Source organism: Bombyx mori, chromosome 9, assembly GCF_030269925.1.
Source record: "Bombyx mori chromosome 9, ASM3026992v2".
NCBI lineage: Eukaryota > Metazoa > Arthropoda > Insecta > Lepidoptera > Bombycidae > Bombyx > Bombyx mori.
Genome location: NC_085115.1, coordinates 1974184 through 2001674, shown reverse-complemented (window position 1 = coordinate 2001674; position 27491 = coordinate 1974184). Strand labels below are relative to the sequence as shown.

General features: G+C 38.7%; 2 protein-coding genes across 3 annotated transcripts in view; one reads left to right on the top strand and one right to left on the bottom strand.

Annotated features, from left to right (window-relative positions):
- The window catches only part of LOC101740393 (myc box-dependent-interacting protein 1), a 65887-nt gene extending 38616 nt beyond the window's left edge, over positions 1-27271 (top strand). Inside the window, exons 2-10 of one of the 2 annotated variants that reach the window (XM_004922874.5) lie at positions 13750-13885; positions 14401-14591; positions 15821-15925; positions 16892-17062; positions 18130-18289; positions 21497-21775; positions 22087-22221; positions 23599-23741; positions 24882-27271. In XM_004922874.5, coding sequence (XP_004922931.1) covers positions 13750-13885; positions 14401-14591; positions 15821-15925; positions 16892-17062; positions 18130-18289; positions 21497-21775; positions 22087-22221; positions 23599-23741; positions 24882-24962 — 1401 coding nt within the window. In that variant the 3' untranslated portion in view covers positions 24963-27271. The remainder of the gene's footprint in view (positions 1-13749; positions 13886-14400; positions 14592-15820; positions 15926-16891; positions 17063-18129; positions 18290-21496; positions 21776-22086; positions 22222-23598; positions 23742-24881) is intronic. The other variant, XM_012697289.4, reaches the window with a different exon arrangement.
- Positions 1-27491, bottom strand: part of LOC101739671 (2-oxoisovalerate dehydrogenase subunit beta, mitochondrial) — a 204519-nt gene that overhangs the window by 101424 nt on the left and 75604 nt on the right. The window lies entirely within an intron of this gene.

Below are 27491 nucleotides of genomic sequence, written 5' to 3'. Positions count from 1 at the left end.
CCAGTCGGGGCTATTGAAACGGCGGGACAGGGTTGACGCAGAGCACATTACATCCATCCCACCGTCCCACGGACGCCGGACCGGTGGCCGCCAGCGACACGACCACCGGTTCCCTCGTTCAGCGGGCCGAGAGCCCGCTTTGATGGCGCCGCGTTACACCTTTCCCCAGAGCGGTCAGGGGAACGCGGTCTACCATCACCCGGCTTCCTATTGCGGGTGAGCGTGCAGAGCACGCCACCCCACGTCTGGGTCTCTCCCCGCACAAAACGGGTGGGACCCCTAGCTCTTAGGGGGCCAGGTCACGGATACGACCCCGGTCCCGACCCCCTGCTCGGCGGCGGCGGGTTTCTGCGTAGTGAGGAGAGCTTTCCCTCACTCGCCCCGCCGCCTCCTTCTGCGAGATGGTGCACTCGCAGAAGTCGAGCATAGCCTTCCATGACTCATCGCTGCCAAGCATCGACGCCACGACGCCAGGCAGCGACAAGTCAGGTCCTATCTTTGCGACCAGGACACGGCGCTGCACCACCCAAACGGGGCAGACAGCGAGCGTATGCTCCGCCGTGTCCAGGTCGTGTCCACAATGGTGACACCTCGTCGTCGGCTCAGCCCCTATTCGGCGCAGGTACTTCCCGAAGCATCCGTGCCCGGTCAGCACCTGCACCAGACGAAAGGTGAGACGTCCTTCGCCACGATTCACCCAGTCATCAAAGACCGGGTAAACCGCCTCGACGGTTGGGTACCGGAGTTAGAGAGATCTTACCCGTATTGTTCATCTGCCAGCATGAACCAGTAAAATATATTCGCTTAAATCAGGGATTCCCAAACTTATTCTGTCTACTGCCAACTTTGAGATAAAATATTTTTTAGCGCCCCCCTTTTTTTTTTCATCTACTTAAAAAACCACTATAGCGAGAGCTCACTCGGTGTCTGAGAGTCCTAGATGAAATTACAAATCGCCTCCCAAGCCTCTACCCAACACCCCCTTTTTTTTCTGGGTCTCTTACCGCCCCCCTTTAGGCCTGCAGCGCCCACAAGGGGGCGTTATCGCCCACTTTGGGAAAGGCTGGCTTAAATCATTCGCTATTTTAACATTCACGTTCGGTTTACACAGAATCGGACTGCGCTCATATCCTGAGAGTACAGAAATATCTCGTTGTTATGAAATTTAACCGCGTTTTGGTCACGTTTATACGATTATTTCGAAGCTGCAATTATTTGGATTGTTACTAATGGCTTAAATGGTTCGTTTGGATCTAGAAAACTTGGATGTTATCCGTAAATAAATTTACGATATTGTTGTGTATTGTTTTTTTTTATAAATGATGTAATGTCAATTCAAATTTCAACGTTTACGAAGTATTGCATCGGTCGTAGAGCAAACAACAACTAGTGATATTAAGGCCGATATTTCAAGCAGATTAAAGCGTCCAATAGGATTTACTGCATTTGTACACGAATCGGTTGAGGTCATCTGCAAATGAGGAGTTAATTTAACAATCTTCTCGCCTATATTCATGATGATAATGGGAAAAATGTAGGCCTAAGTTAATTGTCGCTTTCGTAAAAGCCGAAGTGAAGCTTCAGTGAATGGACAGTAGCGTTTGCTGAGTATTATCGGTATTTGCAGCGGCTTGGCTCTGCCCCTGGCATTTCTGAAGTCCATGGGCGACGATAACCACTCAGCATCGGGTGGACCGTATGTTCGCATGCCCCAAAGAGCAATAAAAAAAAAAAAAAACAGGTGGGCCGTATGCTCGTATGCCTACAAAGGCAATTAAAAAAAAATACAGCGCTGGTGGTACAGCGTATTATAAGCCGCGAAGTAGCCATGCGCTTCGGCTTTGTATTTCTAATTTTTTTTATTGCTTATGCGGATGGACAAGCTCACAGCCCATCTGGTGCTAAATGTTAATAGAGCTCATAGACATCTACAACGTAAATGCGCCACCCACCTTGAGATATAAGTTCTAAGGTCTCAGTATAGTTACAACGGCTGCCCCACCTTTCAAACCGAAATGCATTACTGCTTCACGGCAGAAATAGGTGGCGTGGTGGTACCTACCCGTGCTGTCTCACAAGAGGTTCTACCGCCAGTAATTACGCAAATTATAATTTTGCGGGTTTGATTTTTATTATACGATGTTATTCCTTCACCGTGGAAGTCAATCGTGAACATTTGTTAAGTACGTACTTCATTAGAAAAATTGGTACCCGCCTGCGGGATTCGAACACCGGTGCATCGCTCGACACAAATGCACCGGACGTCTTATCCTTTAGGCCACGACGACTTCGGCTTGAAGGGTGAGATACATATTACTTTAGCCTCATGGCTCATGTCTCATCGTTGTAATATCCAACTACCTCGATAACCACACAACGCTAGTTAGGCCGTGAGCTCGCTCATATATCTAACCAAAATAACACATTAGATTCAATTCCTAGTATGCCAGTACAAAAAACATTATCATCGCACAATTAGTTTAATGTCTCATCATTCTCGTGTCAAAAAATGTGCACCTCATTCATGGTTTCGTCACAGTTTATTTTCTGCACTGCTCACATTATGCTCGTCACCGTCCAAGGTTCAGCTTAACATCTTCGCAGTCGCTATCTAGATACGTAACACGAATATCTAGGTAAGAAAACTCAACAGCGCCGATATCGTCTCGTACATTGATACGAAGCCACGAAAGAGTGTAGTGCTTTTTTTTTTTTTTTCCCTACCTAAGCTGAGAGCCTTGAGAGGCTATTTCAGCGTAACCCTAACGTTTGTAGGTGAGCTCACGGGGCTCAAACCTGATAACGCTGCTAACACGAACCCTAGCAAGAGCCGTGCTTCGCAGAATCTACCACCGGATCGGAAACGCGACCCACTGAGAAGATCCGGCGAGAAACTCAGTGGGCTGTGTCTGAGAGTTAATTTACTCATCGAGCCCTTCGTCGCAAGCGACGGGTTCGACGAGAACGGTGACCGGTGCTTGAAGTACCTAAAAGCACCGTTAGTGGATCGGGAGGATCCGAGATGACGTGTTTTGGGCGACGTCGACTGCTTTCCATTCTGTTCGCAGGATCGGGAATGTAGTTACCGGCGGCCACGATGAGAGGGTTCTCGTGTCGTGCCGCTTTATCGAATAGTGTAGTGCAGTATAGTGTTTGTGTATTTGTTTTAAAATATAATCACGCAGAGTCGTCGCATACATCATTATATCGACAATTGGCAGCTAACAATTAATTTTGGGTCTTCGCGCAAATATCCTTGCAATTCGATCAAAACAACACGTATGCCTTGCACTGAAAGTGTTTTAGTAAATCCTACATCCAATCATGCTAAGCATGCTAATGCATGCTAATTATTATTATATTATAATACTTTGTGTATTAATTGTATGTATTTACGGAGATATGTATGTGTGTATGTATGTGTACATATATGTATACATATGTATTTCACTGGAATGGTACACCGCGTGTAGTTCGTTTCCAAATGATTCTTGTCCACCTGATGGTTGTCTGGAAGAGATCGCTCTTAGCGATAAGACCGCCAATTGTACTTTTTTGTGTTTAATGTATAGCACTGTTTATTTGTTTTTTGGTGTACAATAAAGAATACTCTCTCTCTCTCTCTCTTTCTCTCTAAGAAATGACCAATGGATTTGCTTATTCTAGACAAGGAAGATTTTTTTATTATTGCTTAGGTAGGTGGACGAGCTCACGGCCCACCTGATGTTAAGTGGTCAACAGAGCCCATAGACATCTACAAAGTAAATGCCGCCACCTACCTTGAGACATAAGTTCTTAAGTCTCATTTTTTACAGTACAACGGCTGTCCCATCCTTCAAACCGTTACTGTTTCACGGCAGAAATAAGGCAGGGTGGTGTTACCTATCCGTGCGGACTCGCAATACGTCCTACCACCGGTAATTACGCAAATTATGAATTTGTGGGTTTGATTTTTATAACACGATATTATTCCGTGGAAGTCAATCGTGAACATTTGTGAATGTATAATGTAATGTATGTGGAAATGTATATTTGAAAATAAAATATTTCGGCGTCGCGACATTACTATAATTATTACTAGCTGTACCAGTCCGCTTCGCTGGGCATTTAAAATTAACATTATTATTTCTTACCCCCACAAAGATTCTCATTTTTCATCATTAACGCCACCGAAACTGGTGTAAGGACGTGTATTTTCTACATAGATACCAAGTTTCAAGTCAATCGGATGCATGGTTCAGTAGTTATAACGGAATATCCGTAAAAACCACTGTAGATTTATATATTAGTATAGATTTACCTGAAGCAACATAACCTTAACATATTGATGTTTTATTGTATGATTGCTGGTGATCGGAAGGTCCAATTACACTTGCGTCCGTCTTCTTGCGCTGCTAGCCTTCACATTGACAACGGCCCCTTCATAGCCTCTCGTGCTCTGTCATAAAACTTCATGATGCTTATGATACATGTACATCTTTTTTTTATTGCTTAGATGGGTGGACGAGCTCACAGCCCACCTGGTGTTAAGTAGTTACTGAAACCCATAGACATCTACAACGTAAATACGCCACCCCCCTTGAGATATAAGTTAATAGGTCTCAAGTATAGTTACAACGGCTACCCCACCCTTCAAACCGAAACGCATTACTGCTTGACGGTATTTGAATCCTCATTTGAAAACATTTGGCGTTACAGATGACCTAAAAAAAATAGAGAATTTTTATGATTTATTTCTCTGTTGATATAATGTTCGAATATTTTTATTGGCATCATTTTGTTTCCGTTTGCTGGTGTGTAATCATAAGCGCGATGTATTCTCGTACTCTGGTCATCGCTTAATGCGTTCTTTAAGCATCTTATCATTTATAAAATATTGATCTGCCGTAAATTCGCGATGATGAATAAAAATATATGTACGTGTCATCATCATCATCATTATTTCCTATTACCCTCTGCTGGGGTGTAGGGCTCGAATCAAATTTTTCCATTTATATCGGTCTTGGGCAGTCTGTTCTAGCTCCCCCCACGTCATGTCCAAGACACCTAGATCCTGCTCCACCGAGTGACGCCAAGTTGTTCTGGGGCGGCCTCTTTTCCTTTTTCCAGACACTTTGCAGGTCATTGCTCTCTTTGATAGGTGGGTATCGGGCTTTCTTAGTATGTGACCAATCCAATGCCACTTCCGCGTAAGGATCTCCTTCTCCATTGGTGTCTGCTTGGTGATCCTCCACAGCTTTTTGTTAGTGATCTTCTCAGGCCAAAAGATTTTCAAAATCTGACGCAGGCACTTATTCACAAACACTTGTAGTTTTTTTATCAAGTCCTTGCGAACAAACCAAGTTTTGAAACAAACCAAGTACGTGTAATAGCACTTTTTTTTTATTGCCCGTGTAGGCAGACGAGCATACGGCCCACCTGATGGTGAGTGGTTACCGTCGCCCATGGACTTCAGCAATGCCAGGGGCAGAGCCAGGCCGCTGCCTACCGTTAAAATACTCGGTAATGTTTAATTTTAGAAGGTTTAGCGTGGACTGTGTCTTTACCATTTTCCCAGAATCTGAAAACTAAATTGTTTATAGATTTTCGTAGTTAAATAGGAACGCCGCTGCCGAGGCTTGAAGTCGAAGAGAAGTTTGTACCTTTTATCATCTCCTATAAGTCTAAGTGAAGCCAAATAAACTTATTTACATTACGTAATGTGATTACGTGCAATAGATATACATACATATTATAACAATAACGAGATTTACGAAAAAACAAACTACATTCGCTCTAAATCTCATAAAGAAACAAACACCTCATACACTCTAATAATCCGCTGTCGTAATATTTTTAGATATTCTGGTTTTTTTTTTGTGCGTCTCTAAATAGATCATTGGGTCATATGGTCTTCGTCGTTTTAGATTTCATTGTTTGATAAGAACGTGTTTTTGTTCCGAAACAAAACTGTTGTCTTTTATAATTCTGATATTTTGACAACGTTAAAGGATGTTTCATACGCTACACTGCATTACTGTGTGTAGAATTAAGATACGGTCTCACTAACATCGTGGATGCGACAGCTTGCTTTTGAAGTTATTTCTTCTTTATCTTCAATTTGTTATTGCTCCTTAGTAGCAATTATAGGACGATAAGAAACTGATAAATAAGCATAGTATAAATTCGTGTCTTAATAGCGCTAAGACCTTGTAAGCCGGCAAGACTGTATGACTATTCCGCTTATGTCGCGAAGCAATTTTCATTTCAAAATAGATGCTACATGTTCATAAAATAATTAAAAAAGTGATGTAAGAAAGTCATAAAAATTTAAATGTACAAAAAGTTTTGTTTTGCTCCATTAGACGGACGAGAATTCGCCATTATATTTTTATTTATTTATTGCTTAGATGGGTGGACGAGCTCACAGCCCACCTGGTGTTAAGTGGTTACTGGAGCTCATAGACATCCACAACGTAAATGCGCCACCTATCTTGAGATGTAAGTTCTAAGGTCTCAAGTATAGTTACAACGACTGCCCCACCCTTCAAACCGAAACACACGGCAGAAATAAGCAGGGTGGTGGTACCCACCCGCACGGATTCACAAAAGGTCCTGCCACCAGTAATTACGCAAATTATAATTTTGCGGGTTTGATTTTTATTACACGATGTTATTCCTTCACCGTGGAAGTCAATCGTGAACATCGTGAGAATATCTGGTGGAAATGTATACTTTGTGTCCTTTGATCCTTTTGTAGTTCTTCAACAATAAAATCGAGATGATTATTACAGGACAACACGAAAGGACGAAGGAAACTGACGCGTTCCGTTAAATGTTAAGTGATGCATTTCAGATTTCCAATTTTCAAATCGTTTCCCGGAAATTTAATAATAACGCTACAAACGAATCCGCTCAATTAGCTCTCATAATTATGTATGTAGCAGCTCGTTTTTAAACAGACGTATATTTATAGTACTCACAACGTTAAACATCGCTCATAATTGATTTTAATGAACGAAAACCATGCAAAAAGAATATTCACCTGAATCATATAGTAATTTTAGACACGTTGTCTCAATTGCATTTGATAAAGGGCATCGTACCTTTCAATTCGAATTAGTTTTAGGGTTACCAGCTGAATAATTGAGTATGTAACTACATATCTACATACCTATAAATCTCTACACGATATACTAATCGATAATTTCTTAATAGTAGTGGTCCCGCAGTAGTCGAAATTCGACTATAATTAGTTGGAATTGTAAGTTTGTACACTATTATGATTGTGTTTTATACTTCTATAATCATAAATTTCGCCAAGACTACACTATACAAAAATTTAACAAAGACAAACAATATTTAATCTATTCTCAATTTGACCACAGACGTCAAGAACAAAAGTTTGACAATAAATAGTATGCATGCGTGTGTGCGTCAAATACATGGTATTTAGTGTGTGTAATGTTTTCTTTATTGATTTAATGTATCTTTTATGCATTATTTTTAAAAAAAAATAGCATTGTGCACTTCTTCTCTACATTCTCTATAAGTGTGGAAAATTTCATACTCCTCCGTCCGCGCAATTTTCGCAAAAAGGGATACAAAGTTTTTGCTTCACGTATTAATATATAGATTCAAGCAACATAATAACATTATTGAAAAAAATCTATCATTTATTCTTATTATCATATTTATAATCTACCATTTCCTCATTTTATTGATTTTCCAAAATATCCAAATAAGTTTTTGGGTTTTAGTCTGACGGTAAACCTCACGAATGAATTTGGAAAGAACTATAACCGACCCATTCTTCTTTACGCACCGATTCAACAATAGGAATGTACATTTATGAAACAATGGCAATAAAAACACAATTAAGAGAGATTTCAACATCGTACCGTAACACGATGAATGCAGATATCATTATCGCAATTACGTTGATGATAAATCAATAATTGTAAACAGTAACACGAACTTGTTACCGAATGAAATCGAATTGAAAATATTCAAACCGAATTAACGTTTAAAATGAAGGCAGCAAGATCGAAAGTCGATAATGAAATTAAAAATAAGTTTGACGCGTGCCTAAAGACAATGAACGTAATAATTAGAGGCCTCGGTCAAAGGCAATCGAAAACGAAAGGAAATCGCGTCGGATGTGACGTTACTCCTGAGTGTAAATACAAATTTCGTTTGCTTCCGAACACGAAAATTTGCATAACAATTTAACTGTAAAGGATTTTATCAGCTTCGTTGTTATTGACCATTGTGCATTCTCTTTGGGTGTCGTCAAGTATCGCCAGTTTATGCCATTTGTTTTTGTATGTTGTGTATTTTATTACTAGCTTTTGCCCGCGACTTCGTCCGCGTGGAATAGTTCACAAATAATGCTTTAATTGGGAACAAATTTGGTTAGCATAAAAAACGTTATAGTGAGCCAACCTTAACATATAGATATATGCTGTCGCGGACTTTTTTTAGATCCTTTAAAGGGGAACAATTCTGTCATGCATTATTTTAGCGAAACTTTAACCGTTTCTGCAGCGCACGCAGCGGAAGCTCTCAAAAGGGAAAAAATCCCCGATTTTGAAACATTCTTTTTTGGTGCTCCGCTTGTATTAGTCGTAGCGTGATGTTATATAGCCTATAGCCTTCCTCGATAAATGGGCTATCTAACACTGAAAGAATTTTTCAAATCGAATCAGTAGTTCCTGAGATTAGCGCGTTCAAACAAACAAACAAACTCTTCAGCTTTATAATATTAGTATAGATAATTACGTTAGCCAGTCTAATAACAATACAATGAAGTTTTAATTTAAATATGGCGGAGTTATCGTTTCGAAGCGCTTGTTTGTCTTATAAAATGATAATCGAACCCAAACATTTGAGCGTAGACACAGCTTCCATTGATCGTCAAGTCCTACTTTAACCCAGTTACGAAATGGATCGATTCTATTCATTTCCGAGTATTCAACTTCATTCACTTCACAGTAGGTACATGTAACAGATATCATACGTGCTGTAGAAGACAATGGATGACCGACGGTCGATGACATTACAATGGAACGTTATCGTTTGCACGACGTATCGCATTAACAGGTTTATTTTCATTTGAAATTCACTGTCTAAGCGGCGAACGCATCAAATTTATTCATTCCATGCTTACTGAAACTATAGGCGTACAGCTCATTGTAATCACGCAAACGAAATTGAACACCAAAGTTTCAATTTTTATTAATATGAGTAACAGTGAAATGGAAATAAGTTTTTGAAATAAAGTGTAAAGTCCTATTTGGTCGCAAGTGTACTTAAAGTCAACCGTTTGATTAAAACAGCGTAACTCTCGACTTTCACATGTCCCATGGAGGTATTCTATTCATTTGCAACGAGCTCTCTCGGCGAATAACCTCGAGTTTCGTAAGAGGACGCATCCGATCCGTCATAGCTTCGACCTTGCGACGACAATTGCTGAATCTCATTGTCCGCGAAACGCTCATTGTGAACCTTTGCGGTGCATCGAAACTGATTCTTATATCTACAGGTACTGAATGACAAATTCACGATTGAGAATCTGTGTGCCGACTCAATTTTATTTGTCTCATGTAAGAATTGTCAATAACTTTTTACTGGTGGTAGAACCTCTTGTGTGTCCGCACGGGTAGGTACCACCGCCCTGCCTATTTCTGCCGTGAAGCAGTAATGCGTTTGGGTTTGAAGGGTGGAACAGCCGTTGTCACTATACTGAGACTTTAGAACTTATATCTTAAGGTGGGTGGCGCATTTGGTTACTTTGGCGAAATCAAAAAGGACCGCCATTACAAAAGAAAATGAAAATGAAATACGTTGTAGATCTCTATGGGCTCCAGTAACCACTTAACACCAGGTGGGCTGTGAGCTCGTCCACCGATCTTAGCAATAAAATAAAATAAAAATATTTCGACATAAAAGCCACAAGATTGGTCTGTAAATTTACTTAATTGTTTATTTTTGGTCTCTATACTATTATTTTTAGACTAATTATTTTTGAAAGAAAAAAGTTATAACATGGATATCGAATATACTTAGACGAAGTTACGTTCAAGTTCTTATTAAAAAGTTAAAAAAAATTGGAAATTCAACCTTATAGCGCCAATATCTCTAGATTGATTATAATTTATCTACAAAACTAAGTGGAATTTTACAAGACGTTCGTAAACCATTAATAATGATTGGTACATTCGTTGATGTAGTCAAGTTAACGCTTTATCTAGTCGGAAGGAAGCAGGTCATTAACGCAAATGTCATAGACGCCCACAACTAGCTAAGATAGTCATACCATCCAAAATCGCAATATAAATAGGCAATGATGTGTGTACTCCTTCGTTTCAAGGTTGGGTTTAGTCTGAAAAAAAGTACAATTTTTTTTTCCACTTTTACTAAAAGATATCATAAAAAAATTACAAAATAGAGAATGTAATATTACATAAAGTGCAATTGAAGATGACGAATTTATGTAATTGGGCAAACATTATTTATTTATTTTTATTTATTTATTAACCTTGAAAACATTTACACATAACAGTTTGCCAAAAACTCTCCACACTAGGCACTGCCTGTCTCGTGGAGAGTTTTTTACAGGAGTATCTTAAAACTTAGTAATAACAATTAGCACTAACGACCATGGGTATTTTTATAAACAAACGTAAATTGCACATTAGCAATGTAGGATTCGTCAAAAATTGTCAGGGGCTTAAGCTGTCTGGGCTCGTTTGGTGGGTAGAGCCCCAAAAACATTCTTGAACCCGCGGTCTGCTCCCAAAATATGCAGATCGTCAAGTCCCACGCACCGCTTTCGGGCACCTCGTATAAGATTCAGACCCTTTCCCGACAAAAAATATAGGCGCAACTGTGTCCCTGGTATTGATGACTTCGATAAAGCGGCACGACACGAGAACCCTCTCATCGTGGCCGCCGGTAACTACATTCCCGATCCTGCGGACAGAATGGAAAGCAGTCGACGTCGCCCAAAACACGTCATCTCGGATCCTCCCGATCCACAAACGATACTTTTAGGTACTTCAAGCACCGGTCACCGTTCTCGTCGAACCCGTCGCTTGCGACGAAGGGCTCGACGAGTAAATTAACTCTCAGACACAGCCCACTGAGTTTCTCGCCGGATCTTCTCAGTGGGTCGCGTTTCCGATCCGGTGGTAGATTCTGCGAAGCACGGCTCTTGCTAGGGTTCGTGTTAGCAACGTCACCAGGTTTGAGCCCCGTGAGCTCACCTACTAAAGTTAGGGTTACGCTGACATAGCCGCTAGGGCTATCAGCTTAGGTAGGAAAAAAGAAAAAAAAGAAAAAAAAAAAAGGTATTGATGATGTCCATGAACGACGGTAACACACCATCAGGTGGACCGTGTGCTCGTCTGTAAAATATGTGTCTTCTTTGATAAGTAATTTAAATATCCGACATTTCGTCTTCTCGCATTAAAACTGTATAATCTCAAAACTTACTAATTTTACAGGATAATGTTTTAATTTTACAAGTTACATTATCTGTCTTTTAAAGTAAGATAAAATTATGTATTAATTTTGTTAATAGTAGTCAAAATATAGGTAAACTAAAAAAAACTAAAACTAAACTACGCTCTTTTAACAGTATTTATGAGAAAAATACTGACGATACCAAATGATTAACTCAATTCCGCATATTAACTCAATTTCGAATATTTTTGGAAATTGTACACTTTTAATGCGAAAAGACGATTTGTGGTTTTCTTGATTGTTAAGATTAAATATAGGTAGGCCCACCTGTAATTGAGTAGATATCGGAGCCCACAGGTATTACATAAATGCCGGTAGCCATCTTGAGACGTGCTGACGAAATCGCAATTGGCAGGGAACTTTTTAACGATTTATAACAAAAACTTTAAGTGCTAGGTTTTTTTAAATCAGGAAACCATTTAAACTACGTTAATTCATCTGACTTTGTTTAAACTCAAAAAAACAGCCTAGTAGGTACTATTGTTTGTAAGAAGTAAAATTTGTAGACAACAGGAAATCGTATAATAAAAATAAAACCCGCAAAATTACAATTTGCGTAATTACTGGTGGTAGGACCTTTTGTGAGTCCGCACGGGTAGGTACATACCACCGCCCTGCCTATTTCTGCCGTGAATCAGTAATGCGTTTCGGTTTGAAGGGTGGGACAGCCGTTGTAACTATACTGAGACCTTAGAACTTATATCCCAAGGTGGGTGGCGCATTTACGTTGTAGATGTCTATGGGCTCCAGTAGCCACTTAACACCAGGTGGGCTGTGAGCTCGTCCACCCACCTAAGCAATAAAAAAAGGTGACTTTATAATTATTGCGGCAGGTTTGTTTGTATTTGCTACTAAAATTATATCAGTACAATTGCGAACTGCTGGACTCGAGCGGACCTTGCCTTAGCCAACGCAGTTCTTTGTGATTTAAATTACAGAATTACCTTCGCCGATAAACAACGTACAAGTCTTGATCGTAAATTTTAACACTTTGATCTTTATTCGAGAAGATTAACAAACTTTAATACGCTTGTGATTTCGAACATGGTCGAATGCAGGAAATGTTCGAAGATCGTCTTCTGGTATTTTGTTTATTCCAGTTTAATTTGTTATTAGGGCTATGAAAATAATTTCTAGTGATTGATATAAATGATTGTCACATTATTTGAGAGTTCTTTCTTTACATTGGTTTATAATTCTGTTGTTGTGTATAAACTCGTAATAAGAAACCTCACCTTTTAATTTTTTTCGACCGATGATTCCAGTTAAGGATATTAGATCGAAATAATAAAAGTTATGGTAATTGGTGAAAAGACATTAAAAGATTCACATTGATAGATCTATCATCTTTCTTTTTTTATTGGGTAGACTAGCTCACAGCCCACCTGGTGTTAAGTGGTTACTGAAGCCCATAGACATCTACAACGCAAAATGCGCCATCCACCTTGAGATATAAGCTCTAAGGTCTCAGTATAGTTACAACGCTGCCCCACCCTTCAAAGCGAAACGTGTTACTGCTTCACAGCAAAAATAAGCAGGGTGGTGGTACCTACGCGTGCGAACATTTGTTGAGTACGTATTTTATTAGAAAAATTTGTACCCGCCTGGGATGCGAACACCGGTGCATCGCTCAACACGAATGGATCGGCCGTCTTATCCTTTAGGCCACGACGACTTCAATCATCTGCATATATCGATCAAAAAACTATTATTAAATTTTTATTAAAAGTATCTCGCACCGGGAATTCTGATATTTACAAGCTAGTGTTACGAAAAAGTGACGAAGAGACACACTGGACGTGATGGGATATAGCAGATTTACTCGTTTCGCAATAAACTTTTGAAGTAGTTTGTGATAAAATGGGTCATGAACTGCAAAAATCAACTGGCACAGGACGGGAAACACGAAAGAGATAAAAAAGTACATTAAAGGAAAAAAATCCGTTTTAGATATCGGTGTTTTAAGTTTAAGGGCATTTGTGAAACCCTATATACCTCTGTGGCGGGTAGCCATCATACAACGCAAGATATTTGACAGATGCCTGAATCTCGCTTACGACATTTTCAAGTTAAGCTCGAATATATACAAGTTCCGAACAACAATATTCGGACCGTCGATCTACCGAGCAATATCACCCGCTCGGTGGAAGATCTTCCCTTTGTCGTTTAAGCCTCCCAAACCTCTAAACAAGTGCAGGACAATGGAGCTTATCAATTTAAATGATTCTGATCATTCTGTTACAGCTCCTGCAGAACCTGGGCAAGGTCGACCGAACTCTCGATGATATATTCGAAGAGCACCTACAGAATTTCAACCGACAGCACCAGCAGTCCACCAGGTTGCAGAAGGAGTTCAACAATTACATAAGATGTATACGAGGTATTTATTAAAAATAGACCAAGTTATATCCGATAATACTTTTTGCTTTATGACCTGAGCGATCCTCTAAAAATGAGAGCTTTTTTTAATAACTATCAACAACCAAGTCAAAAGAACAAAAAAAGGAATTTAAAGAGATAAATATACTATTCATTAAAATTTAGTACGGGTATGTAGCTTTGAATATTATTTTTTTAATGCTTTTATTATGTGAATAACATACTTGTGGCATTTTGACCGTAACTTTTACTGTCGTATCAACATCTTAATAAAATAGAAAAAATTTAGAAATCGATTAAGCAATTTTCAATTGTCAAAATCGATTTATTTTCTAATAACAAGAAAAACATTCAGGTAGTTATAACAACTACTGCTATTAAAATGTGGACCAGTGAAAGAGTATGATCGTGAGAGAGTTAAATCTAAGTTTTCCTTAAACCCATCACGAAAATAAATTACTACGTCATTTTGCAAAGATACGTCACTGTTCTTAAAAGGATTCGTCCTCTTTCCAGCGGCGCAGACAGCTTCGAAGTCGCTGATGGAAGCGATCACGGAGGTTTACGAGAGCGGCTGGTCAGGTCACGACCTGCTGTACGTCCAAGCTCAGAACATGGAGGTCCTTTGGCAGGACTTCTCGCACAAACTCGGCGACCAAGTACTCATACCGCTCAACACGTATACGAACCAATTCCCCGAAGTCAGGGTGAGTGTTCACGTATCTGCAATTCTAGGGATGTCGATCCTGGAAATTATTGTATCTGTATTTTTTTTTATTGCTTAGATGGGTGGACAAGCTCTCAGCCCACCTGGTGTTAAGTGGTTACTGGAGCCCATAGACGTCTACAACGTAAATGCCGCCACCCATCTTGAGATATGAGTTCTGAGGTCTCAGTATAGTTACAACGGCTGCCCCGCCCTTCAAACCGAAACGCATACTGCTTCACGGCAGAAATAAACGGGGTGGTGGTACCTACCCGTGCGGACTCACAAGGGGTCCTACCATTGGTTATATTGGTAACGTTGTGTAAATGTTCGCGACCACTTAGAATCGAGTTTTGTTTGACGCTAAAAACGTGTGTGGTTGCTATTGGATAAGAATATTATTCTCGAACCCCACTATCCTATAAAACTATACGATTGCTAATTCAGAAGACCCACGGTTACGCTGAAATAGCCTCTCAAGGCTATCAGCTTAGGTAGGAAAAAAAAATCAGAAGACACACGCCAAGTGGTATCTCAAAAAATAAACATCTTTTAATTTCACCTAAATCAGTTCTCAAGTCCAAAAGAAAATAACAATTCAAGTACGGCATATCTAATGCTGCTTCAGTGAGTGTTGGCGAAATGACGTGAACCAATACCAATAAATGCGATTTAATATCATATTACATTCATACTAGATATTAGACCAGCGGTCGGGGAACTTTTTTAATTATTACCCCAAAATATTTTTATTTATTATACAAAACATTATATTTAGAGCTATTTATAGCTTATTTGGGACTCGCTGAAAGAAAACTCAGGTCCGTTTAGGTCGCCTTTTGTTTTGTTTTGTTTTTGCGCGTAATGTTGTTTTCGTTCAATATTCAATGTATAATTAGAAATCACGACTCAAAATATTAAAAATATATAATTAGAACGATACAAAATACAATTTTCAACTATTATTGATTTTAAACACTAATGACAAAATGTGGGTAACTAAGTTGACACGCGAATGTACAACGTCCGTCTATCCCTGGTGCCGAGATCAGAAAGAGGCCGTGAACGAGGCAATATGTTAGTGGTGTCCTCAACTCCCCTCTTCAACTCCGACCAGTCTGAAGTCGCTGCTGTATTACGTCAGCAGGCCACGCCCACTTCCTAGGTCTGCTTTCCTTAGTTTTTTTTTTTTTTAATATACAATTTATCATAATTATTATTTATTTACAGAAAAAAATCGAGAAACGTGGTCGCAAACTCGTAGACTACGACAGTCAAAGGCACAGCTTCCAGAACTTACAGGCGAATGCCGCTAAAAGAAGGGACGACGTAAAGGTAGTGTACACACACACAGACATGCGCCTCTAAACGATCAATAGGCACTAACTGATGATTCATCCGACCGATTTCGGCCATGGCGACCACTTTGACTCCTATCCGTCGATTGTGCGCTCGAAGATGGCTTATATAGCCTATCTTCGCGGCAAAACTCCTTGCGCATTGAGGGCACGTAAGCACGCCGTTCTCATAATTATAGGTTATGGCAGCAGGTGGGCGGGCCTTCAACTGGTCGCGTTTGTAATCAAGGTCAGCTTTACGCTGATCCTCGAACTCGCGTACTTTGCTGTTCACCATCCTGCGCCATCCTGGCCGCTGTGCTGCCAAGCGCTCCCATTGAGAGGGCTAACTATTATAGACACTAACTATTATAGGCACAAATACAGACGAGCACAAATTTGTTCGGCGATTGCGATTATATGGTAAATGTATTGTACGAAGAACTTATACAATTCGAATACCCTGTTAAGTCATTAGAGTAGGTATATGTATAAGTCATTAGTATTAGTATGTATAGTCATTAAAGTATACAAAAATAACAGGGCTAATATGAATTCTTTTTTGGTTGGAGTTGCCGACACTTGCACAATACTTTATGGCAAGTATTGGACGAATTAAGATTAGTACCTATTCAAGGGGTTAACCGTTGGGGTAAACTGGGGGTCGTTCATGAGTGGAGACCGCGAATTGGCAAACGTAGTGCAGGACGCTCTCAGGCTCGGTTGAGTGACGATATACATTTAATTCGGTCATAATAATATGTCATAGTGACTTTTTTATTATTATTATTATTGTACCTAGACTAAACTTTAAGACGTATTGTGAGCTCTTACAGATACGTCTGTTCTTAATGAAATTTATACTCATCTGTACTCAGAACGAGGTAGGCACTAACACCCGGATTGTCCTTGCCACGGACCAGCCACGTGTTCCGGTCTGAATAGTCCCAATTTTCAATTACAGGTGACGAAGGGACGCGAACAACTCGAAGAGGCCAAACGCACCTACGAAATATTGAACTCTGAACTGCACGACGAGCTGCCCGCGCTGTACGACTCCCGGGTATTGTTCTACGTCAACAACTTGCAAACACTCTTCTCCGCCGAGCAGGTCTTCCATTTCGAAAGCTCCAAGGTAATTACGATTCTATTCACACAGGCATTGAGTAGAAAATACTTTAATATTACTGGTGGTAGGACCTCTTCGGAGTCCGCGCGGGTAGGTACCACCGCCCCGCCTATTTCTGCCGTGAAGCAGTAATGCGTTTCGGTTTGAAGGGTGGGGCAGTCGTTGTAACTATACTGAGACCTTAGAACTCAACTAATGGCGCATTTACGTCGTAGATGTCTATGGGCTCCAGTAATCAATTAACACCAGGTGGCCTATGACCTCGTCCACCGATCTAAACAATAAAAAAAGTGTTTTTTTTTTTAAATACGGACCTAGAAGTTTGATTGTCATGATTGATCGATGGAAGTATTCCGGACTTCTTGAGCAGCCACTTCTCAGTAACTTGTTCGTATAATGTTTTTTGGCTTTGTCGTGTCCACATTATCTTCCTGTGAGTGTCATAAAAGGCAATTAAAGGATTCGCCGGAGAATCATATTCGAACTAACTTAGACCTTGTGCTTCACGTGTCAGAATACCCGTGCGGGCTCAAAAAGCCTTCAACTGTCATCAGTACAATGTAGGGTGTCGTCTACCCGCAATTCTTTTTTTTTATTGCTTAGATGGGTGGACGAGCTCACAGCCCACCTGGTGTTAAGTGGTTACTGGAGGCCATACATATCTACAACGTAAATGCGCCACCTACCTTGAGATATAATGTTCTAAGGTCTCAAGTACCTACCCGTGCAGACTCACGAGAGGTCCTACCACCAGTAATTACGCAAATTATAATTTTGCGGGTTTGATTTTTATTACACGATGTTATTCCTTCACCGTGGAAGTCAATCGTGGACATTTGTTAAATACGTATTTCATTAGAAAAATTGGTACCCGCCTGCGGGATTCGAACACCGGTGCATCGCTCCACACGAATGCACCGGACGTCTTATCCTTTAGGCCACGACGACTAAGGGATCGCCGAAGAATCCTATTCAAACTTACTTAGACATTTGGCTCAAAAAGCCTTCAACTGCCATAAGTAGGTGTAACCTACCCGCAATTTCACGGATTGTTTGACGTCCACTGCGTGCAGGTGTTCGCCGAACTAGAAGCGGTAACGGACAAGCTAGCGAACGACTGTCAGCGCGGCTCGTACACGAAGAAGGCGAACAACGTGTCCCCTCCCCCGCTGCCCGCGCTCCCCGCCGCCCCCGCGCACAACGGGAACGCCGCGCACACCAACACCGTGCAGAGTGAGTGCACACCTAGCTAACGCGTTAACTGTACTACTATAGCATTTTAGTGCGAGTATTTTAACGTTCTCGATAGCGTAACTTTCGAAGTGAAACTTTTTTAAAATCGTTATGATTTCAAAGTCGATGAAACGAAAAAATAAGTCCATAGAGACGCAAACTGTATATGTAACTGTACTGTGAATGTATAGGATTTAGCCTGCGAGAGAATGAGATAGAACACATTAGACATTCTCGGTCTCCTCTTTGTGCGACTCTTCGTAGCATCCCCACTATCGTCTACTAAACATTGTCCATATGTATGCTCCTGTGTAGTGGGATAGTCAGTATATCTATATCTTATTTATAAGTTTCACTTCTACCCTGTGTGACTTGCACACACACACACTTTTTCTTTTTGAAGTGAAACTTCTAATGCGACTTCCAACAAGGTTGCGTTAAACGTTTAACGCTATCATGGAATAGAAAGAAACAAAGCGAGAGTGAATACGCGGCACTCGAGCGTATGCGCGTAGTATACCTGTTACAGGCCAGCGCGAGCGTTAGCAACGAGTAGCGTTCAATATTTTAATGAAGTATTTAAAAATATACATATATTTCTTTTTCCATCTATAATTCACAATAGATATAATATAAATGTTGAAGATGTCGTATGTCTTATACACAGTGTTCCCTATTACAAGAGCAATTTGATTTAAGGATGAAAAATGAAGAAAACCACAATAATACACATCCAAAAAGAAGTTTCACTTCATTCACGTGCACCCTACCTAGTCGTAGGTCGCCTAAGGGGCTATTCCAATTTCGCGCGAACCGGTAGGTGACCTCACGGGCTCAACCTGAGAGAATTGCTAACACTAGCCCTAGCAAGAGCAGTGCTTCGCTGAATCTACTACTACTTGGAATCGCGACCCACTGAGAAGATCCGGCGAAAAACTCAGTAGGTTGGCGTAAAAGCTAACTCAAATTTGTATGGAGTTGGAACAGCGCCCCTAGCGGCAAACGTTTCAACTCCATACAAATTGGAGTTAACTTTCACGCTATCGAGAACGTTAAAAAACTCGCACTAAGCACACTGCTGAAGGAGCGAATGAGCGCTCTGCCCGTCTACGGCGACGATGATGATGTCGTCTTTGAAACAAAAGATGACCATTGGATTAAGTGGGTATCCGACAAAAATATAGTATAGTATGACTATGTCACAGAACCATACTCATTTCTATTGATTTTTTAAAGTATAGTACGACTATGTCACAGAACCGTAGTCATTTCTATTGATTTTTTAAAGTATAGTACGACTATGTCACAGAACCGTAGTCATTTCTATTGATTTTTTAAAGTATAGTATGACTATGTCACAGAACCGTAGTCATTTCTATTGATTTTTTAAGTTAAGCAACTTACAGAGAACAAAAAGGAAACAAAAAATGCAATACATTAATGGTTTTGATCCAAGCTAGAAAGAAAGAGCGCAATTTAGTTAGATATGACGTCAAAGTTCATGAAGCCGTGGTTTAGGTTTATTATAACATTATTACTGGCCTAAATAGGACGGGAACTCCCAATTAAAACTTATTTTGCGGTTTTACGGAAAATATTTCCGACTTTTCGAATAGTATATTGCGTTAACTACCGTCTATTTTTGTATAAAACATACTAGCTGACCCGGCAGACTTCGTAGTGCTGAGGCAAATCGATAAATAAAAGACCTGCTTTTGTATAAAATAAACTTAAAACAAACAAAAGGAATCCGTCCGACGGGGGACACATCAGAGGGAAAACAAAATTGTTATTTTTATTTGATTCCGAGCATTTTCATATTTATCTACCTCTTAAACCTTCTCTGGATTTCGACAAATAATTCAAGATCAAAATTAGCCAAATCGGTCCAGCCGTTCTCGAGTTTTAGCGAGACTTAACGAACAGCAATTCATTTTTATATATTATTATATAGATTTTTTTTTTTTTGTTGCTAGATGAGTGGACGAGCTCACAGCCCACTTGGTGTAAAGTGGTTACTGGAGCCCATAGACATTTACGACGTAAATGCGCCACCCACCTTGAGATATAAGTTCTAAGGTCTCAAGTATAGTTACAACGGCTGCCCCACCCTTCAAACCGAAACGCATTACTGCTTCACGGCAGAAATAGGCAGGGTGGTGGTACCCACCCGCGCGGACTCACAAGAAGCCCTACCTTAAAGAAGCCTTTTTTATTTAAGGTCTCATGTTAAGTGTTTACTGCGAACATCACAGCTGTGGATAACGCTGCCATCTTGTACTGAATGACGTCACTCTACTAATGATCAATTTACGATTAAAAAGTGACGTCACTATTAGTATTGATTAATTTAACATTAAAATTTAATAAATAGGTATAGGTTTTGAAGAGTCTGTTTGTTTGTTGAGTACACCATATTTTATAATATTCATTTATTCTAGAGTACGATTTAGGGAAGGCGGTCAATCGCGCCACAAATTGTTATAACACATTTATATCTTGGACGATATAAATAATACGTTAACAAAATTGTAATTAAAGCAATATTAGTAAGGTAAACAATAGTTTACACGAGGTCCTTTTAACGTTCCTATAAGGAAAACATTGTTCTATTGGAAAACAATTGCAAAAGATTCGACATGGAAACTTGGTCTTTATTTCGAAAGTGTGAAGGTATAAGTTTTAATGATTGCGATGAAAATTAAAGACATGCAAGCTACAAATTTGCATAGTCCAAAAGCCGTTCAGGGAACCGATCCATGTAGATACATCTGTTAATATAGGGTCCGATAAAAGAAAGATTGAAGAAAAAAAATCGATTTTAGTTACTAAAAAATAGTGTAGGTGTGTGTACAATGCATAAATAAATAGAAAAAAAAACGCAATTATGAGCAATAGTGCAATACTAATTATATTGTGTTGCTTTTGTGTCGTTTGTGATAATCGAATCGATACGAAATTGACTAACCGTTTTCGCATAAGCAGTAAACAAATTTACTGCACTAATTAAATAAGCCCTCTGGAAGCTTTCATTTCTGAAAAACTGTGTACTGTGCGATCGAAAATTGTAATAATAAATCTCAGTGATGACAAAGAATATTTACTTTAAAAATATTAATTGCGTATTCTATCTCATGCTTCGATCGCAAAGTACGTTGTGTGCTGAGTCTGCATGTGTTTGAGTGTCGTGTGTGCATGTTCTTGTAGCGCCCCCCTCCCCCGCGCTCAACGGCGACTCCCCCACGCTCTCCGGGAACAAAGAGTCGGCTCCGGTCAAAGAGACCGCACCGGACCCCAAAGACCCCGGAACGCCCGTCAAAGAGCCAGCTCCGGTTGCCAAAGAACCCGTATCGGTTGCCGAAGAACCGACGCCGATCAACAGCGAAACCGTTAAACCCGAGACTCCGCCCCCCACAATCGAAACGACCAATAGCAGCGAGCCCGCGACGGACAACAAAGTCGAACAGCTCTACGACATACCCGTCGGTAAGTTATGAGCTCCTGGTACTCATTACCTACGCGGCGACGAGATCCTACGTCATCAGGTATGCTTTTTAGATTCATTCAATCTCAAAATCTTGTATCGTTGTGATGCAAGATCGAGAGTCGACTCTAAAGCCTAAACTGGTTAATACGGATTAGACAAATTTAGCTGTTGTCGTAGATAGAAGCATGCCCTATAAAAAAATAATCAACCTTTAACGTGTCCTTAATAAACGAAAATCCTAGTTTGTCCAAAAAAGAAAAACGCTTTCCGCATTATCCAAAATAGTAGACGAATAAAAAACTTCCCTCAGGACCTACTACAGTCGTCGAGAAAATGAATAATAACGAAGAAACAAATAAACATACAAATGTCGAACAGAATTTAATCGAGAAGAACGAAAAGCGGAACAGTGAGAACGCCGAGGAGGTATACGACATACCAGTCGGTGAGTGTTCGTACAGTACTGACCAGACTTTATAGCGTAACGAATAGACATCTGTTTGTGTGATTGTTGAGATCACTTGTGCACTCGCATGTACCTAAGCACGTGGTCGCGAACTACCACCACGACGAAGGTGCAATAAAGTGTTATGAAAAAAAAACCGTGCGTTCTGCCCGTAGTCCTTTGGCCGAGCATTCGACATGTTAATTTCTTTACATTCATTCTATAGAAATGTCATGAGAGAAAATGTTTTTGGGCAACATTCGCTAACTACCGTAATAGTTCTTAGATTGAACACATTTAAGTCATTTTAAAAAATATTTATATATTTAGAAATGTTAAATATTTTAATTTAGATATTAGTGGCATCACGGCAAACTGATTTTTATGTTTAACTTCATGAAACGAGTAATCTATGTATAACCAACCATAGAGGCATAGACTTTTGATCGTAGTGTTGCCATGAAAAAAAAAAGAAATTACTGTTTTTTTATCACTGGTATATATTATCATTAAATAATAAATGTATTTTATTTATAGCTCATTGTAATGGTATGTCATTCATTTGTGTACGTTTTTCTTAGTGTTTTTTTCTTTTCTGTGTTGATCTTTTTTATGTATTGTCTGCACTTATCCGCTTTACAGTTTTTATACGCACTCGACTAACTTATTGTATGTATGATATTATATAAATTCAAATTTAGGTTCTAATAAAATAAAAGCAAGAAGAAATCGCGGACGAATTTCTTTTCCTATTACTATAAGTTTTAACAAGGAACGTTGACGTAGACTCATCCGCAAAATTTGGACGCACGAAAATTGTTTTCCATCTCTAATTTAACTATAGTTACTGAGATAAATAAATCGATAGCTTAGGTAGTGTAGGTATGCCCATTCGTCTGAACTTAGTAAAACCACAAAACAAACGTTGCCATAATAAATAATATACAAAACAAATATTTATTACTAACAATTATTACAAAATATTTTTTGATATTATTTATTTTAATCGTGAACTAAAGCTAAAATAATTCACACAATGTTTTATAATATAAGGCAGTATTGTGCTAAAAAAATTTTTTTGTTCCTGTTTTTTTTATCTATTGCTTAGATGGGTGGACGAGTTCACAGCCCACCTGATGTTAAGTGATTACTGGAGCCCATAGACATTTACAACGTAAATGCCTCCACCCACCTTGAGATATGGGTTCTAAGGTCTCAGTATAGCTACGACGGCTGCCGCGCCCTTCAAACCGAAACGCATGTATCACGGCAGAAATAGGCAGGGTGGTGGTATGTACCCGTGCGGATCCAGAAGAGGTCGTACCACCAGTGAGCCGTGCCGTGAGCGTATGTCGTAAAAGCGGTTGTCCACTGCAGGAGCGACGCTAGCCGGCCTGCCGCCCGGCGTGCTGTACCGCGTGCGGGCCACATACCGGTACACGCGCGAGGATTCGGACGAGCTCTCGTTCGAAGTCGGCGACATCATACGCGTTGTCGAATACGACGATCCAGATGAACAGGTACGATATAAAGACACATACATTTAAAAGGGCGTCGATTAATTACGTGATGCATTTTTGATAATTTTTCGACCACCTTGGTTAGATAACATTTTCCTCGCCTCCCCCCAACACCTTAACCTCTCGAGAGATTCTTCAAAATTTATATTTTGGTTGCAAACTATTGGATTATTGAGAAAAATAATAAACCTAACTTATTCTATTTCTTTTATTGAAGACTAGTATTTGTGTATTTTAAAATCACAATCATAAAATTTACTGACGACGTTACGCTGTGACGTTCGTCAATTCGCACGTGTCGATACAATTGATCGATAACGCTACTTTGCTACTCTGCGGAGCTCGGACGATTACGACAAACATATTGTGTCAGATATGGCTATTATTTCTTCTAGAAATAAATTTTCATGCAACTGTACACCTTTTTCTGCTAGAAAAAAAATTACGTGATATTTACTAAGACCACCTAAGTGAGATTTGGAAAGATCCCCCTAGAACACCTCATGTAATTAATGGAAGTCCCCTATCGTTGTGTTTCGAAACTGCGCTCGTGTTCGAATCCTGCAAATCCGATACGTACTTGATACATGCTTACTAATGACTTCGACGGTGTACAGGAAGAACATCGTGCAGAATCAAACATGCAAAAAATATTATTAGCTTAATTACTGGTGGTGATCATCAGCCCATTTCTTGTCGTGTCATTATCATCGTCCAATGCGGTGGGTGGGGAGCCGTTATACTGTAGACCTGAGACTTGAACTCATGTCTCAAGATTAGGGGTGGCATTTAAGCTTGTTGATGTCTATGGGCTCTGGTAACTAAGTCGAAGTCTCGATTGCATTGGATTCCTAAATTGATTGCTTTGTATTGACACAAGAGATAAAAAATCAAACCCAAACTTCACTTAATCTTAACCTAATAGCTGAATGGTAAAGATACCCGGGAACATATTTTACGTCTGGTACATTAGAGCTTCAGCAAAAATCAACGTCCCATGTTGGTGGCAAACTGCGCTAACTATGAACGCATTCATAAAACTTCAATAATTTAAACTTACTAATGTTTGGAATTATGTAGAAACATGTCATCTGCCATGTTGTCATGAGTGTGTAATTATTATTTTCAAAACGAACACAGGAAGAGGGCTGGCTGATGGGCATCAAAGAAACGACCAATGAAAAAGGAATGTTCCCGGCGAACTTCACGCGGCCGATCTGAAGCTAACACGAGCGAACGCGCTTCGCTTCGTCGAGCCAGTGGACGGTAAGCTTTATCGATCGAACCGTAGTTGTATGAAAATTTTGTAAATTTGAAATACCAATTCCTTGGTCCCAATCGTAAAGGTGACTGAAGACCTCCACATTAACAATGCACAATGAGATTTAATTGACTAATGATTGATAAAGCTTTATTGTCCTTTCAAAGTTCGGTACGTCATTTTTGTATGTATGTATGTATGTATGATTAACTCGGTCTGTTGTTTGCAATGAAAGTATGAATGTCTCCACTGAAATTATTTAGTAAATTGAAACGCATTCAAGGCGACGCGTTTAGTCTTAATTCAATTTGATAATTAATTAACCAACAGCAAAGATGATGTGTTTTTTGATAAATTAAAAAGCAAAGAAACGTTTTTTTTTTTTCATTTATTAACATTTCACATGTGTCGTATGAATAGTTATGATTTTGATTTTATTGTCTATTTATATTATCAATCAATCATAATGTGTTTATTTATATATTACATCTATTAAATTAATTCGAATAAAAATCGTGTTAACCTAGTTTAGTTTGTTGAATGTTTATGAACAACATGTATATTTAATTATGAATAATATGATTATTTTGTTTGAGATCATAAAGAAACATTAAAGCATTTTATTTAAAAAAAAAAAACTTAAATCGAATAGCGCTTTTGACTAAGATTTCCTAAACGGTCAGCCATTATTGTGAATAAAGATTGTTCGCCAGGTTATACTAAATGTGTAATATAGTTATTTTTTAAATCATGTTACTTAGATTTCACAATAACGAAGGACTATCTTCGTATAGAAAACATTTTTGATTAATAAATTGTCATTAATGACAGGTGTCAAAGGTGTTACTGTAAAAATATTCTAAATAATATAATATTATAATATAATAATTTGCTCATTAGAAAGTGACCTTATAATTAATGTTTAAATTGGAGTAATCAAAATAATAGAAAGAATAGCGTTGAGATTTATAAAAATCGAAAGTTTTAATATTTATTTATTTCAGTATTAATAAAAAAATTATACTTTAAAGATGTCATGGTTTCTAACGAATTTTTGTTATTAATATAATTTCACTTCGATTGAATTTATTTCACAATTTTATGTAATGGTAATAAATATTAAAACTGAAAAGAAACAGTTCTCTGTGCTGGGATTGAAAACAAAACACTTCTATATTTCCATCACGTCCGTGCATTTCGTTTTGTATGCATTTCGAAAAAAAAAAACATTTTTCTATATTCCCTATTCGCGAGTCTATACAGTCTTTAACGAATACAGATGATCTAAATCAATATACTAAAAGATAGATATTGTAAAATTTAACTATCAAACAAAACTTGCTACGGGATATTGTGAACGGAACCCGTATTAATTAGTCTGATAGAAAATTTCAATTAATGTCAAGGTTTTGACTGAATCTTCAAAATTTATATTTTGTACCGTAGTTTAGACGCAAGCTAAAAAAATCAATAATTTCTTGTAAACGTTTTTATCCATTGACTTTTTTCATAATTTATCGCTAATAAAAAGAATTCACATGATTTATGGTAGGTACTCGTAGGAGCATACTTTGTTTTCACTAGATTTACCGCATTCTCTGTTATAACTGTTTAGTGAATTGAATACTAACCATTGTTATTTTAATGTTATTATGCTTTTAATTGATAATCATATATTTATGGGTGGTTTGGAACTCAAACGTGCATAAGTTTCAATAATGAAATGTTGAGTTCCACAGCACCTATCACGTATGATTGGTTGTTTGTACCCAGAACAAAAACTGATATTAGAACGCCAGTGTAAAACGAGGTGCTTTAAAAATGTACATATAATATACTCCCCTGTGTATGTACATTAATAGAATAAGGATTGATTGATTTGTAATGTGTTCCAATTTTAATTATTTTTTACATTAAAATGTTGATGTTTTTTTCCTGGTAACATTTTTCGTAATCTTTCTTAATTCAAAAATTTTATTAGTAATTATTTAATATAACGAACGTATATCTTCCTCCATGTATACATAATATGTTAATGCCAAAACTGTATTGTATAGATGTGGCCTTATTTATGGCGATTGTCAATGTTGTTGTAAATGACTGAGGAATTTTTGAAATTTGGAATTTTTACGTATAGATACATTTATATTGTTGTGGCGAGATTGTCAGCAGTGCCATGCGAGGTCCATAATTTTTAATATAACTTATAGTTTTGTTAGGACTTGTACAGTTTTACAACTGCAAATAAAATATTTCTCACAAAAAAAAACTGTGTTTTTAATTCCCATCAATACCCACATATTTGTTTCTAACAAATACACTATGATTAACTTTACTCTTATTATTATTGCTCTTGTTTCTCGGCAAAATAAGTGGTTCGATCTAGAATCACTACTTTAATCGAATTAAAATTCTAATTCAATAAAATCTAATTAAAGTTTTAGCAGATTTTGATTTTGACAATATTCAAAAACGTGGGTTTCACGACA